At 35.6% G+C, this 17245-nt stretch overlaps 1 protein-coding gene across 4 annotated transcripts in view; it reads right to left on the reverse strand.

Annotated features, from left to right (window-relative positions):
- Positions 1–17245, reverse strand: part of ANKRD28 (ankyrin repeat domain 28) — a 126553-nt gene that overhangs the window by 18201 nt on the left and 91107 nt on the right. For all 4 annotated transcript variants that reach the window (XM_062569274.1, XM_062569273.1, XM_062569276.1 and 1 more), the window contains 6 exons: positions 10877–10955; positions 10298–10412; positions 9788–9870; positions 7453–7516; positions 6114–6182; positions 4354–4494 (listed from right to left, as the gene is read on the reverse strand). In XM_062569274.1, coding sequence (XP_062425258.1) covers positions 4354–4494; positions 6114–6182; positions 7453–7516; positions 9788–9870; positions 10298–10412; positions 10877–10955 — 551 coding nt within the window. The remainder of the gene's footprint in view (positions 1–4353; positions 4495–6113; positions 6183–7452; positions 7517–9787; positions 9871–10297; positions 10413–10876; positions 10956–17245) is intronic.

Consider the following 17245-nt stretch of genomic DNA (forward strand, 5'->3'; position numbering starts at 1 on the left):
GAAAGCAGATGGACTTCAGATGCCTGGATCAGATCTCTCACTCAGACTGAGTTCATCAAGCTGAATCTATTCCAAACCACTTCCTAGTGTCCTGAGTGACTGGATCATTTGCTTCCATCAGGGAAAAGGAGACTCAGTTGTCAACATCACACATTGTGATTAGATTGTCTGTTGTGATCTGGACACAATATTTTTGAAGAGAAGGCCAGGAAGCTCTGCATGTGTTTTATAGAGCTCTGAGCTCCAAAACATTGATATGAAACTGCTGGTCCTTTTGCCCTGAGATGTCCAGGTTTTCCACAAGATCTCTCTGCCTATGAAGGAACATCCATTACAATACAGCAAAATGAAGAGTGAAATAGGTGGATTCATCTCACCATTAAGGGTCGACCTGTTTATTCAGGAAAGTACCACCCAGCAGCTAAGGAAATGTTTGTCCAGATTGCAGTGAGATTGACGGAGTGAATCTTATGAAGTAATCTACCATGATGCTGCATGCTATGTGACTAAAAGCTAGGGAAGACTTCACTGAGATGGCAACTATACATTCAAATACATCATGTATCTTATGACTTGGAACACGCAATAAAAAGTCTTTCTAAAGATTGAACTAGAGCTAAATGAAATCTGGGAGATGAGTCTGAAAAGACCCAACCTCTGAATGGCAGCTTTATTAGACAAAAGTCCAGCTAGGGAAAATGACATTCCAATCCTTCCAAAATGGGTTGTTATGATTGGCACTGACTTGGGATCCTTGCTTCTGTGTAGAATCCAGACAGAAGAACCTTGCATTGATAATACTCCAGGAACATCTTTAAGAGAAGTTACTTTACATGGAATGTATACATTATATGGTAAGTGCAAAGATTAATGTATAGGTCAAGAAACATGAACACATGCAGAAATTATGATCACTAGTCACCATTCTGAGTTTGACTTGCAGATGAAGCTTTTCGGTTTTCTGAAATGCACAAAAGGTCACCATCTCTCTCTCCTTTTGGGGATTATGAAATACTTCTCTTTAATCAGTTAAATGAAATGCTTGTGAAGCCAAAGAATATATTCTCTTGTCAAACCCTGCTCTGAATCTTTGTTCCTTTGTAGAGTTTATCTAAAGGTCTCACAGATTGCCACAAGTAGAGACAAGGGGGTCGGATGGATGCAAGAAAAATGTGTGGGTTTTTTGCTCCCATTTACTTTATAAGAAATTGTTTGTTAGAAAGTTAAAATAGCTTTAGATAGCATTTGTAGTTGTATGATACAGCCATGCTGAGACACCATGTTGTCTAAATTCTAGCAAAGGAATCATCTCCTGAAAGAAGATAGTATGATCCCACAATATCCTAATTCTTTGTAGAGAAGATTTCAAGAATGGGCCCAGAGACAGCATAAGGAACAGCACAAGTGAAGATCATCACCTGAATGACCCAGTATCAGCTGTGATGAGATGGAAACTCATTTGAACCACTAGACTTGTACAGCTATAGTGGGTTAAGGGCCTATAGTCTCGTGCACAGTAACAGTGATTAGCTAAAGCAGACCTGAAATTCCCTTTTCCATCCCACTTGCTGACTGTCCTCTACTGACCCTCAGAAAAACAGGAGAGTATTCTCACTATACTGAGACACTAATAAGTGTTAAAAAAAGAAAAAAAAAGTCTGTAAATCTAATACAGTCCTTACTGAAGGCACATGGCTAGAAAGTCACTTTTCTTTAGTGAAAGTTGGAATCTTATTGGAGATTAAGCGAAAGGTTGAAAGCAACAGTCCTGGTGGCTGAAGACAGAAGGGGCAAAAAGCTGCAAGAAAACTGTATCAACAGTAAAGTCTCTGGTTACAAAGCACTCTGTCTCACTATAAGGTTGAGAAGAACAGGGCCGTGGGGATGCCAATGTATGCTCCCACTTTCATAGTTTTGTGCCCAGGACAAAGGATGAAAGGACGTAAGCACGTTCTCTACCGCTAGTGAAAGGGTAAAAATTCTCTTCTTTTAAACGATAAAGTATGTAACTTCACTGTAAATTAGAACATATCTAATGAAAATATATGCTTTTTTTGCATCTATATTTAAGCTACTAGCTTGGTTTTCCTGGTAAACAAATATCTGGATTTGCATTAGTGACAACACTGCCTACATGCTTTTATTTGAATTGCAACAGGATGAAATTTCTGAGAATTCAAAGATAAGTCAATCTGTCCCATCTATTTAGAATTACTGTCCATGCACCTTTTATTTGCCTTAACACTCATGACTCATTAGTAACTGTTAAACATCATTGTCACTAGCTATCTTGATTTGTCTATCTTTAAATCTGTGCGCTCACAGATAACAGTAATATATGGAATACTCTGCAGGAAGCAAAGCTGGCTAAAAATTCTTGAGTATCGTCTCTTTTCAATGTGAAGCTGATCATTATTTTTACTCCTTCTTCTCATTGAAGAAGGAAATTGAATTTGAATCTTCTGAATCTTAACTGTCCTCAGTAGCCCTCTTTAAAAGGAGACAAACCAGAATTTTGAAAGCCCAAATAAGTTAAATTTATTTCCCACTCATTGGCTTATGGTCTGTTAAATAATTCTAATACAGAAACAGGACTTTCCCCTCCCCCCAACATGTTGCTCTTGTTTATTTTATTCTGTGATAGTCTTTCTTCATTTAATATTGCCAAAATAAGGCTTACTAGTGTATTTTTCAGCATCAGAAGCACTTGTTGAAGATATCAAACATTTCCAAAAAGGAGCAAAAAGGATCTTAATTTTATGAAAAACATCCTCGTCCCTAAAATCTATCTTTAAAGATGTCTGAACAGACATGAAAAAAACCCACAAATATTCTTGGAATTCCTATATAAATCACATGCTGACATTTTTTCCAAGGCTTTATATTCCAACTCAGCAATCATTTTTAGCTTCATTTTTGTTTTGAGTATGGCTGAGCAGTACTGGTTTTCCAGCTGTTATTAATCACCTTGCTGCATCAATATAAAAAGCTTCTCCTCAGGCTATTCTGCTTTGCAGCCTCTGTTCACAGAGCCAACTGTAAATCTGAACGGCAACACTGCACAGACTCTAGACAAATCTTTGAGTTATCTTCCAAAGCTTTGCAATATTGCCATCATAATTCATACTCATGCCTTTTATAAGACAGATGGCAAAACAATGTCATCTGAAGAACCATTATAGTTTTGAGCTTTTCACAGCAACTGTGATGCTAAAATTAATCCCAGATCAACTTGTAAGAGGGCAATTAAAGTAAAATTATCTCAAATTCCAGCAGGAAGTGAATGCATATGTAACAAGTAGCAGATAACTTTGTTTTGAAGATCATCTTTACAGAAAAAGATGCACGTACTTCAACTATTAGTTTAATAGCTATGAGAGTATTTTTTACTTACACTTCCTACTGCTACCTCAACCTTTGAAAGGTGCTACATTAAAAATGTCATGACACAGCATTAAAAAGCTCACTCTTTTCTAATGAAAATTTCACCGAATGCATGTAAGGGTAGCTCATCAGCCTGTTTTGACCTCTGTGTGCATGTATGTGCAAATGGTTCTCTTAACTTTCCTCAAACTAATCAATATCTGAAGTTTAATAACCTCACTGATTTTGTTCTATCTATACAGACTTTGCATGTAAACATTTTAGAGATCAATAACTATGCTAAATGCAACCATTAAAGTACAAAATACACACACATGCGCACATACACAAGACAGATTTATGAAAGTTTCTGGACACATTTCATTAATAGGAAAGTAACTACTTCACAAACATTTGCACTAACAAGGAGGAGCATGGTAATGCTAACTATAGAAGGTTTTATGAAATCCCAAATGGATAAAGCATCTATCTTATTTAAATAAGTCTAGTTCATTTCTACCCTTTTGTCGGCCTACTGTAACCCAGTTAAGACTTACAGCATATTTCTGACAAACTACACAAATTTTGGGGCAATATTAAGAACCTTCCCAAAACACACAATGTTTACTCTTCATCAGAATCTGATCTTAAAGCAAAATTAAATTGCAAATGTTAGAAAGTTACATAATATCCCAAGACAGAGATGATATCTGTTTAACCATTGTGCAGTATCTGCGGTTAAAACTCTTTTTACAATGTCCTCTTAAATTAAGATGCCTGCATTAAAAGGCACAACCAAAAAAAAAAATTTCTCAGGAAAATTTGTTACATGAAACAATTTATTTACAATGAACAATCCACAGTCAAATGCAAGCTTAAAAATACCTATATATAAAAAGCATTTGACAAATCTGAAGGCAGAATGTACATAAAATTCAGAGCTCAAAGGTCTCTAAGGATTAAGAATTTCATACAAAGCGTGCCACTTACTTTCCGTCTGTGTCTGATGCAGCTGCATAGTGTAGAGGTGTACAACCCCTCTCATCAAGGTCATTCACACTAGCTCCAGATCCCACAAGGGCAAACAGGCACTGATAATTACAATTGGCAGCAGCATAATGGAGTGGAGTTCTTTAGTACACATTTAAATAAAAAGTACAATGGTAAATAACAGCAAAATAATATTAAAGAGACAGAAAATGCAGAATAAAATGACAATTTAAAAACCTACTTACACTTATTTTAAAAATATTTGTGGTAAAGAATGTATAATCACAATATTTAAAATATTTAAGATTATTTTCTAGGGGGCATTTAATAATGCAGAACAACATCTGGGGAACGAATTTGCCAGCTGCTCTATGCACATAATTTGAGCTATGGAAGTTTTATACAAATTTTCTTGTGTAAACATACAGGGGAAAACACAGTTTACACTAGAAACATTGTTTTTAGCTATTCAAATAATTTCAAGTCACTGAAAAATATAAACAAATCTTATACCTGTTAGCTAAAAAAAATATATAGCAACTAAACAAGGTAAAAACCAAACACAACTGTTAACGAGCAGATGCTTTACTGCAAAGACATCAGCATTTTATCAAGTTCAGAACAAATAAGTATTTTTAAGTTATTATTATACTAGTATATCATAAGCATTGTCAGAGAATTTTTTTTTAATATACTTTGTTTTCTTACAACAAAACCATCAAATATTGATACTGATGAATTAGCTCAGAGGAATTTTATTTCAGACTGAAATACATAAACAATTTTCAAAATAAACCAGTTTGGATAAAATTTCCAAAGCACTAAGATGACTAAGAATTCCTTTTTTTGTTGTTTTAAAAGATAGATTATTTCTATAAATATCTCAGTGTAGAAGCAGCAGTAAGGCATTTCTAAATGTTCTACCTCTTCCCTCTCCCTTAAAATTATTTTTTTCAATTTCTCTCTCATTTTTAACTATTTTAATCCTTTTCCCTTCCTCCAAAACAACTGCTGTATAGAACAAGTTAAAAAATACAAAAGAAAAAAAACTGTCAATGGGAAAAGTTGAAGAGAAATAGAAGTGGAACTTAAAGCAAGATAAAACTTATATCCATAACATTCTCTTCAAGTCCTACTCCTGCCACTCACATGAAGGAAAATCATATTTTCCATGATGTAATGTGAAATTTTGCACGAGTACTGATCATGCCTTCCAAACTTAAATACTCTGATACTAAAAATAGAAATTACTGTCATTCTGACAGAGTTCAGAGTATGAACAAGGAAGGAAAGAAACAAAGGGACGGATGTAATGAGAGGAAAAAGGTGAAGCCGTTTTTATAAAATCAAGTATATTTTAACAAAAAGCCTCAGAAATAGCAACAGATTTATAGTTTTGACTGGTAGGTTATTTGGAAGACATTGCTAATGACCTTGGATGAGAGCAGTTTAGACTTGTTAGATCTAGGTTATAAGTAGAAAAGACTTAAAAAAGTTAGTAGAGTATGTAGCAATCATTAGAAACAAGACTAAAACCTACTTAGCAAAAGACAATAAACAAAATATGTTTTTACCTTTTGATAACATATGCTTCAGCATAGTTGGCTGTAGCATCTCTAAGAATTTATTAGGGACATCATCTCTAAAAACATACATACTGGAATATACAGACTGGTTCACATAGCATCAATATGCTGTATAATACATTACGTAATATTCTAACAGCCCTTAACAAAACACAAATCAAGAGCAAGTCTTACCTCCCAAATCTGTCCTTTTTGTTGAAATCCGCACCAGTATTGAGCAGAAGGTTTAGGCACTCCAAATTCCTATGAAGTTAATGCAATATGGCTTGTGATTGCATACTGTATTTCCTTCATAGCGGCCTTTCCAAACACCAGAACTTCTAGAGTATACCTCTCATATGGTATTTTTAATCAACCAAACTATCATAGGAAAATTTCAATAAATGTATTCTATGTATAAAAATCCATATAAAAATAGATTGCAAAATTGTAGGAGCAAAACAGTAAAGAGCAAATTATTTCAAGTCTACATAACAGAATAGCTAGCAAATGGCATGCATAAAGCTCAAGAACATTAATCTAGCTTAATAGAATTTTCAATTAACAAAAGACAAAACTGCAAGTCACAAGATTTTTTGCCCAGAAGTAAGTTTTTAATGTGTATAATTTAAGGCCAAAGAAATATTGCCATATAAATATTTTTATTATCTAATGTAATTCATTTTCAATGCAATAGATCATTTTAATAGATGTAAAATACTGTTTATTATTTAAACAAAATCTTAATAATTTTCCTAAATTGAAGATGAGTGAGGAAATACGTGGCAAATTATGATTTTTATATGAAAAGATAGTATTTTAACTTCAGGCATTTGTAACAACAACGTATATATCAACTGTCTTTTGACACAGAAAAACCACTTAGAGTATTACTTAAATAAATTTGAAACTGAAAAATGAAAATATCAGTATCCTAGAGACCTTCTACCCTCAAATTGAATCATGAGAACTATTGCCCATTTTTTCCAGGCAATTTGGAGTAGTCACTACAAAAATCCCACAATACATTAATATGGATCACAAATCGAGTGATGAGCAAGTAGTATTGACCATTTTATCTATCTAAACTCTAGAATTTAATTATGATATTTTAAGTAGTTTGATTTTTTTTGTAGAAACATGTTTGCCAAAGCTGTTATTCTTCCCGACATGTCCCACAGTGATCCTGCAAGGACACGTCATATTTGAATTCTGTAAATTCTAAATATTACAGTATCATCCATGGGAAATTAGAATAAAAACCAGTTCAGTCCCAATAATAAACCTAAGATAAGGTTGATGATATCAGCACACTGCACTCCCATAATTATTTAAGACAAACACTTCATTTTGCCTTCCCCCCCCCCATTTTTTTTTCTCTTAGCTAGAATCCATCTTGAAATTATGTTCATGTTTATATAAATTCCAAAGGGAGAGGGCAGGAGAACCATAGAGAGGAAATTAAAAACAAAAAATCCCAATAATGATCAGCAATTCAAAAAACACTAACAATGAAAGCATGAATGCTACATACCCTCCAGCTGCAGCTGCATGAAGACAAGTCCTGCCAAAGTCATCTGGTGTGTCTATGTCAAAACCTACAAACCAAGTATTATGATATAGAATCACTATGTAACTCATCCTTTCACAAAAAGTGTGCTCAGGTAAACCTAACAGTTACTTATAAGAAAGCACTGACGCATTGATAACCAATTTTGCTCAAAACAAATGCTTGCTATTTGTAATATTCTGGAAAACAGATATTCAATTAAAACTGAAAGGGATGAGGCAAAACATGATTAGTAGCACTAAAGCAAAAGGCTATTATTAATGCTTTTTCCTTATTCTATTTAGCTGCTAATATTTCAATATAATTAAGCACTGAATGTAAATCATATGACAGCAGTAAGACAATTTAAGAATAAGCCAGTATTGTTCACTTTATCATTTGGTATTCTGCAGAGCTGCCTTTTTTTTTTTTTTTTTTTTTTTTTTAATAAAAACAGGGGTGACAACATTACTAAATCTAGAAGCCACTGAAATTTCATCCTTCAGTTTAGCTCTCTAGTCCCAGGCAAAGAACTTTGTTAAGCTGGAATGAAGGCTGTAAACAGCAACTACTTAAAGGGGAATCCTCTAGAGAATATAATTGGTTTTCCCTCCCCCAAAATGTATAAACTATTAAAATTCAAATTTGAAATCATAAATATTGAAGCCAAATACTTGAGAGTATTGAACTCCATAGCCAAAGTTACCATAGAAGCCTTAATTTTGCTCTGATATTCCTGCTAAAAAGACTATCCTTAAAACCATACACTAATAACTAAATAACTGGAAACTAATTAATAGTCTAACTGGTCAACCTTACCTTTGTTGATAAAAGATAGATATCTAAAGAAAATGAAGTTGTATTTACAGAAAGGTAAAGTCAATGCAATCAAATGAAAAACTCTTTCTCAGCCAAACCAAAACACACATTCAGGACAATTCTCCCTTCCCTCTTCCGAACCGAGGGAATTTCCTACATATTTTTACACCAGTTAGCATACACACATTCCTGCTCCCTGCTCCCTATATGAGACTAAACCTGTACCTGAATTCAAAGACACAACAGAGCAAGTTAAGTGTCTAAAAAGCAAAACAAGCACGCAAATCCTCTCCTCTGGGTATTTTAGCTACAGAAAAATGACAAGACTGACTCCTATTCTAACTTCCCCCATAAAGCTTAGCATGAGTTCCACGCAGACAAAAGTAGTTATAAATTAGAGCAACTGGAACTGCTTTCATCTTAAGGAAAACAGCACATACTGAGTTCATGCTCCTTGTGAAATGTTTTAAGTAAATGAAACTTCTTCCCTGACACTATTTCATGCCCTTGCCTCCAAATTATTTTGGGTCAAGACAGAATTCTCCAAGTTCAGCAATATGATCAGTAAACACTGAGTCAATAAACACAAGAGACAGGACAGTGCATAACAAAGCAATCAACACAATAAATAAGGTATGCGGCTTTTAAATTTTGTTCTATTCAAACTCACAGCACAAAATTAATCTGTTGAATGCAGCAGATTTCTATAGGTGTCACAGAAGCCAAAAAACTTTGAAAAGTTCCAAAGGCACCATACAAATAATGAAAGCATCAAGATGCAGTAGGCAATAAGGCCTACTTAGAAAAACATTATGCCTTAAAGCATAAAAAAAAATTATGGGGTTAGAAAGAAACTTCTCAAAAAATGATTGTTCCATTTCTATCCTGAAAAAATTCCCTTGTGTTCTCCCTAAGTTTTGTAAGATCGCTCTTAAAGTGAATACAGGATTAGACAGATAATAAGGTAATAACCTTAAGAACCTCCCTCTATGTAGAGGGACAAATTGAACGATGAAAACACACAAACGCAACACTTCTTAATGCAGCAATGGAGAGTCTTCAGAGCTATCAGGTTGTACACTATAGAAACAGACCAATCAATACTAGAGTCAGGGCATCTTGCAAGGGAAAGGGAGGATGTTGGAAGGTCATATTAAGAATGTTAAAGTCTTTCTCTTTGAAATTACATTATGGTCTCAGCCAGACATTCCTCCCCTTTGGGCACCTTAAAATGTACAAGCAAAACACTTAATATTAAAAAAATATACATATATAGACACATCGTTTCAATTTGGGTGACATTTTTTGGCAAAAAATCACCCCTGTGTAAGTGTGCATTCACTTTAACTATGGAGAGTCCATTAAGGTAATGAGCGCTGTCCCCAGGCTACTAGAAAAGTCCAAAGATTTCTACATGTTACTAAATTAAAACTTAATTAAAAGCTCCTCTAGGGAGTAAACAAAGTATAAAGCAAAAGTAAGATTTTAAATAGTATCCTACCTGATGAAAGCAGCTTTCTGCAGCAGTCTGAAAATCCACTTAATGCTGCCAAATGGAGAGGAAACATCCCATGTATACCCCGCCTAAGATACACCATAATCAGGTATCACAGCTTCATTACAATAAAAATAAAACAAACAAGATTGTATGCCAAAGTGCACGTGCATAGTGGGTTCACTAAACTGCCTAATTAGAATAATTAGCCTTAGGAAAACTCTTCACATGTTAAAAGCTTTCTTACAAACTAGACAGGGTGCATTAATTCAGAGCTAGTAGATCAAAAGCTTTTATTTCAAATATATTATTCTAAAGGAAAGGCAATTATCTTTCTTTTTGTACAAATTCTAATGTACTATATAGTTACTTAAAAGTGTAGCATAGGATAATACATAAAGCATTCGCCATTTCAAGCTGAAGAAAATATGGAAAAAGTTATACCAATCTTGTTAACCTAATAAATACATTTTTAAATTCTCTCAACTTGCATTTGTGCCAGTAAATGTTACCTACTTTGCAGTGTCAGCACCACTTGTAATCAGTGTGTTGATTAATAGCTCATGGCCATATCTAGCTGCTATGTGCAAAGGAGTATTTCCATTCTTATCTTCACAGTCTATTTCTGCTCCTATAATAAAAAGTAATTGCTAAGTGAGAATATACATTGGCATATATGCTTTTATTAGAAAAATGACACCAATAATTTAAGTAATATTAACAATTGCCCATGAATGACTCGTTTGACTTTTAAATTTATAATGTTTTAAGTAGTATTTAGCACTAACAGCTAGCAAAACAGAGAAGCATTTTCTTATGAACTCATATGGGACAAACATTCTGCAATATGGGTTACCGAAGAAAAATTAATACTCTTTCCTCTCCATTCTAAAAAAACAAACATTCTTTAATGTAATTTATCAAATTTTCTAGAGAGGTATATCAGACTCCACCATTAACTGAAGTACTGGACATCAGATATGAAAAAACAAAACAAATCAACCCTCCCCCTCAGTATGTTGGTATCAACACAAGAAGAGAAAACTACTTGTAGTGTTAGAAAGCTGATGACAACTACTCCCTCTCCCTTCTTACCGTTTTGAATGATGGTCTGAGATCTTGAAAATCTACCATGGATTGCTGTCATGTGCAAAGGTGTCTTCCCATCTTTACTCTGGAAAAGACAGAAAAAAAATTTACTTATGGCCGTTAATAGTCATCTATCAGAACTGGGTCAGGGGGAAGCCTTTTACTGTTTTCTCCTCCTTTTACCCTCTCCTTTAAATTCTTCCTATGCAGTTCTGCAAGAAGGATGCTGGCAATGACAAGTCAGTATGATATGGCAAGCTTTTCAAAAGAACTATCTTGCTGCTCTTAATCGCTCTTCCAGCTGTGGGTGACAGCTCAATGATACATGTTCACTCAGAATTATGCCTTTACGATAGCTACTCTCAAGAGGATGATGACAGCAAGCAACTTTAGCAACAAGCTTATGACCAACTCTCTCCCCCTAGTCCAAAACAAAACAATGAAGATCCTTTAAATGATTTTTCTTAAAATAAAACAGCTGTATTTACTGTAGAGGTTTACAAGTTATATTAGAAGACAACACATTAAAAATCTCATGTGTTTCACTGGAATTTCTTTAAAGTGACACTTACGAGTAATTTGTCATAAACCACAAATAATCCTAAGGCAGACCTATTCAACCGTAATGGGTACTACACATTTGACACACATATCTAATGTGCACTTAGTCATTCACCCAGAAAAGAAACCCTCCAAGTAGGCCATCAGTAATGCATGAAGAAATTTCAATTTTTAATAGCACAATCCAAACACACTTATAAAATCAGTTTTTCCTATGATTTTTACGATGAAATTTTGTTATATAGTTTATCACAAGTAATGGAAAAGCTTTATCGCAGAAAAGAGTTCTTACAAATGCACACAAAAAACCACAAACATGACACTCAGAAAATAAAAGTATTCTCAGATGCACATGCATGCCGCATCCTTTAATTTAAACATTGACTTTGAGGGGTATGAATAGTCCAGGAAAGTCAAAGTTAAAAAAAATAAAGAAAGATGGTAGGGGAAATGTATGTTATGAACATATGTACTGAAATGCCATGGATTGCTGTCACGTGCAAAGCTGTCTTTTCCTCTTTACTTTGTCTTTTTGGAAAAGAACAGCAGAGCTCCTATGGGTATGGTGCTGAGAACCTGCCATATACTGTTTTTGACAGACCTGGATGTGCAATTTTTTGTTACAGCATTGCAGGGAGCAGCAACTTCTACCTAGAATAATGCAATTATGGAAATACTGACTTCTCAGGCTTAGACTGAAGAAATAAAACACTTCATAACAATAGCCTAGTTATCTCCAGATCTTTTAGCTAGCAGATGTCCTCAACAGTTAATAGATCAAAATACAGGCCCAGGTATCCATAACAGCCGCAAAAAAAACATAGAAAAGGGTTGAGATACACTTGAGAAATTAGACAATCAGATTTACTTCAAGAGCCTCTGTCACTGGAGGCCATTAAAAAATAGATTGAATAAACACAAATTGCAAATGACATAAATTCCCCAAACAACCTCTATGCTATCTGTCTTACAGAAAGAATTTTCTTCTAACGTCTTTCAGCTTTCTGCCTGCAATTTAATTCCACTGTTTTTTTCCCAATCATTAATATTCTCCATGTCCAATTATTTTCTTTCTTTAAAATAGTCTTTATATACCTAGTGTCTGCTTCTCTCACCTTTCTCTTTCTTTAAGCTAAAGAAACAATTAATCCAAAGAAAATAGTTGTATAAAAATAACTTACTTTGAGGGAATGACCAAAAACTTGACTTTGTAACTAATGTTCTGGATTTCAAAAAGGAAAACTTTGAGATAGTAAGGAAATAAATTAATAGAGGCAACAAGAGAGAAGAATTTAAGGACTCAGATGACAAAACCTGCAATCTCACTGGTATAGAGGTGCTAAATCTATACCTCAAACAAAGGAAGCTGATAAAGACGAAGAATACGAAGCAGAAAAAAGTAGATACAAGTATCACTGAATACATTAATAGTGTACATCACAAAGACATTAAGAATAACCTAAGTATTAGAAACTTAGTGTGGTGGTGAGAGAGAACCCTCAAAGAAATTTGAGTAAAACATTGCACAGGATAGTAAAATAAGCAACATCGTCATTTTCCAACTGTAAAAGAAAAACAAGAGTACAGTCAATAACAACAGATTTGCCGATTCACTCTGCTCAAATTTCCTTAAGAAAATATGCAATATAGATTTCTGAGACAATAGAGTTGATTATCCACCGTATCTCTCCCCACAGTAATGGTCTCAAGTTCCTTTGCAACCCAGAAATAGCACAACATGGAATTGTCTATCAACATATTTAATTTTTCACCTGTTCTGTATTTATGCCAGTGATAACTTCCATGCTTAAGTTGAAATACTAGGTAAATAATTGCATTTAGAATTCCTTTCTTAGCCATTGCCATTAGGGAAGGATATACAGAACCAAAAGTCAGAGTTTCTTGAACAATGAAAAAACTGGGATCAATCTATTGGAACAAAACTTTTGTGACACTGTTTGCCGAGGAAGCAGAAGGTTGGACAGCATAACCAAGGAGGTCTCTTCAAGACTTTTGCTTCTATTTCCTTTTTTTCTGCATTCAAGGTATTCCATCTAAACATGAAGTGAACTACATCTGCCTGATCTTAAATAAGATCAGAGTCAAATCAAATAGCTATGGGCTAATGATTACATTTGTTGTATTCACTGAAACTCTCACTAAGTGTGGTAGCAGGAAAAAAAACTAATTTAGATCCCCTCTGTCACTAGGGAAAACATCCACAGATACTAATCATACTTAATTTGCTGAGTTTTACTTAGGGTCAGGGGAACTGCAGCTGTATCTTGCCACAGTACTCCCCCAGCAACAATTCTATTGTTCCAATGTCGCAAATGGAAGCAAAATACTTTTTTGATTCAGGTCACTTAATTTTCAAGCACCAAGGAATGTCCCATTACACATGCATTTCAATGTGTTCTTCTATGCATGGAAAACCTGAATAGTGAGAAAGGGTGCTGCACTAATAACCAGTACTTAACAGAATTTACTGGTCTACAGTACTGTATGAATTCTGACAAAGCTATAATAACAAGTATGAGAACAATAAAAGCGCTTTCCTAAGTTCAACACTTCTACTGTTCTGCTATCTTCTGTTACACATTCTCTTCTCGAGATGAGGCCAAAACCAGAGACAGGCCCAAGCACTTACCTTCTACCTGTCATCAAGAAGACCCGACTAGGTCATCCACAGCAGAGAGCTCCGACAGTATTCTCGAGCCTGCACCAAGATTACAACCCACTATGCTACCTCTAAAAACACAGAAATAGCTGCACTTGGGACAGAACTATTGAATCAGATCACACAAGCAATACAGTTTTGATGAACAAATAAATACTGTAATTAACTGGTTTTATGACAATTTTCAGAACTGCTTTGAACGTGAACTTTGGCCACAGTACTTGAAAACTGAGTATGACCTGGTTTCAGTAAATACTTTGGTAAAGACGACTCTGAAAGAGAAACATTCATTTGAATGCTACAAATCACTAGCTATGCAAAAGATTCTAAGCTCATTTCACTTTCCTATTCTGTTATGAATTACTTTCCCCACTCAAGGTTTTTCTTTGTAGGCCTTTTAGGTGAGCAGAGGCTGACTTGGAAATGATTTCAAAAATGGAGGTGGTAAGTTTACACATACCAAATCAGTTATTCACATCTTCAGGCCTTAATTCTCATCTCAGTTATACCACTGTAAACATAGAGAAATGCCCATCACCTAAATTACAATGGAGACATATGCTTGTGTCTATACAAGGAACAAGTTCTGATTTCAAGTTGTAGTTCTTTCCCCCTACATAACCTTACTTTTTTAATTTTGCAATTAATACTTTTGATACTTAGTAACTCAACACATTTTCATTACAGGTAGCCTGTACTTAAGGCTGCTAATTCTTTCCACTGTAAATGTCTTTTACAGTGGAAAAAAGACATTTACAGTGGAAAGAATTAACAGCCTTAAGTATAGGCTACCTGTAATTAAAATGAGTTACTAAGTATCAAAAGTATTACAGAGTGCCTCCTCAGCAAGTTTGCCGATGATACCAAGCTGAGAGGAGTGGCTGATACATCTGAGGGCTGTGCTGCCATTCAGAGAGACCTGGACAGGCTGGAGAGCTGGGCGGAGAGGAACCTCATGAGGTTCAACAAGGGCAAGTGCGGAGTCCTGCATCTAGGGAAAAATAACCCTACGCACCAGTACAAGCTGGGGGCTGACCTGCTGGAGAGCAGCTCTGCAGAGAAGGACCTGGGAGTGCTGGTGGATGACAAGTTGACCATGAGCCAGCAATGTGCCCTTGTGGCCAAGAAGGCCAATGGTCTCCTGGGGTGCATTAGGAAGAATGTTGCCAGCAGGTTGAGGGAGGTGATCCTGCCCCTCTGCTCAGCCCTGGTGAGGCCTCATCTCGAGTCCTGTGTCCAGTTCTGGGCTCCCCAGTACAAGAGAGACATAGAGCTACTGGAGAGAGTCCAGCGTAGGGCTACAAAGCTGATCAGAGGGCTGGAGCATCTGCCTGATGAGGAATGGCTGTGAGAGCTGGGCCCCTTCAGCCTGGGGAAGAGAAGACTGAGGGGGGATCTTATCAATGTCTACAAATACTTTAACGGAGAGTGTAAAGAGGATGGGACCAGACTCCTTTCAGTTGTCCCACGTGACAAGACAAGAGGCAATAGGCAAAAACTGAACCACAGGATGTTCCACCTGCACATGAGGGGGAATTTCTTCCCTGTGAGAGTGACGGAGCACTGGCACAGGTTGCCCAGAGAGGTTGTGGAGTCTCCTTCTCTGGAGATATTCAAAGCCCGCCTGGATGCAACCCTGTCTAACATGCTGTAGGTGCCCCTGCTTGAGCAGGGGGGGGGGTTGGACTAGATGATCTTCAGAGGTCCCTTCCAACCTTACCGATTCTATGATTCTATAACATTTCTTTATGAAGCCTAAATATTCAGTAGCTAAATCTCTACCAAGCTCTTAAGAGATTTCATCTGAAATTCTCAGCTGTGGAATGCTTTCAGGCTGGATTTCCAAGCCTTATCACTGTCAAGCTTCATCAAAAATGATTCTGCTGTCTCAGAATAAAGTTAGGAGAAGACCTTGGTTAATCCATATTAAACCGTCTGATTTTTAATTTGGGAAACAGTCAAATTTCAGTCTATGCTTTGGCTCTAAAAATTTAAAATTAAGAGGGAAGGCAGGCAACGTTATCTCCCTGATGTCAATGCATGGTGTGTCACCCCTGGAAGTTCGTCCACACTATAAACCTCAGAATATTCAGGAACATCACCCGTCAAACTATAAAAATATTAGTCATTCTTTGCAGAATTTCAGAGGTTATTTATTGCCATAATTGACTATATTTAGTCAATACCTACAGCGTATATCAAACAATGTGTAACATACATATAATAAACTATTCTTATTTTAAGTTCAGGTCTAAAGTTTATAGTACTCTTTAACATGTTTATTATACTGACAGAATGGTCAATATTTTTCATTTTCATTCCTAACCTTCAGTTAAGTTATACATGAGAATGAATATCCAGAAGGCCCCCCACCGCTATTACTTGCTAGACATCTTTCTAAAGCGAACTCCTTCCCACTGTTTTCTTCTACATCAGAAAGATTCAAGCATGCAGCAGCAGTGAGTAATGTACAAAGTAAAGAACCCTCAGGAGCTTGCAACCCAGGGCCACAGGGGAAAAGTCATTCTTTGCTTGTTAGTATTTTTGCTTTTTTTTTTTCATCTGTGTATGTAGCATGCATTACAAACACAATCTGTATATTTTAACATTTTAAAATTACTCCCAAATTTTCAATGGGCTAGAGATTTTGTACAAATAGTAAGTATATAGTTGAATTTTATAATTAGTCAGATTAGTCAGTGTAAAGCCACAAAAAGTGAGCCACAAAACATGATTTTTAATGGAAATTTTAGCTATACTCACCTCTTACTCTGTGCTGAAATTAAGACATAGCTCTATTGGCATAGACATAAAGAAAAAAACTCTAACTCTCCCCCAAAATAGATATTTTTCTTCCTATCACATATGAGAAACAACTAGATATGTTGCAAGAGGAACTTGTACTTTTCATTTCACAAACCCACTTCTCTCAGCCTGATACCTGTCAAGACACCAGATACTGACACTGAGTATTTCTGAACATAGTTGCAGGGTTCATTACTAGAGCAAAAATTAACTTCATAACAGAGATTTCACATCTTTCCCATGTTTCAAGACCTTATTTACACACACAAGAAGATAATACAGTATTTATTTATGCTATAGTTTGGATTTACACTTATATGGATTAGAAG

The sequence above is a fragment of the Rhea pennata genome, chromosome 2, assembly GCF_028389875.1.
Source record: "Rhea pennata isolate bPtePen1 chromosome 2, bPtePen1.pri, whole genome shotgun sequence".
Taxonomy (NCBI): Eukaryota; Metazoa; Chordata; class Aves; order Rheiformes; family Rheidae; genus Rhea; species Rhea pennata.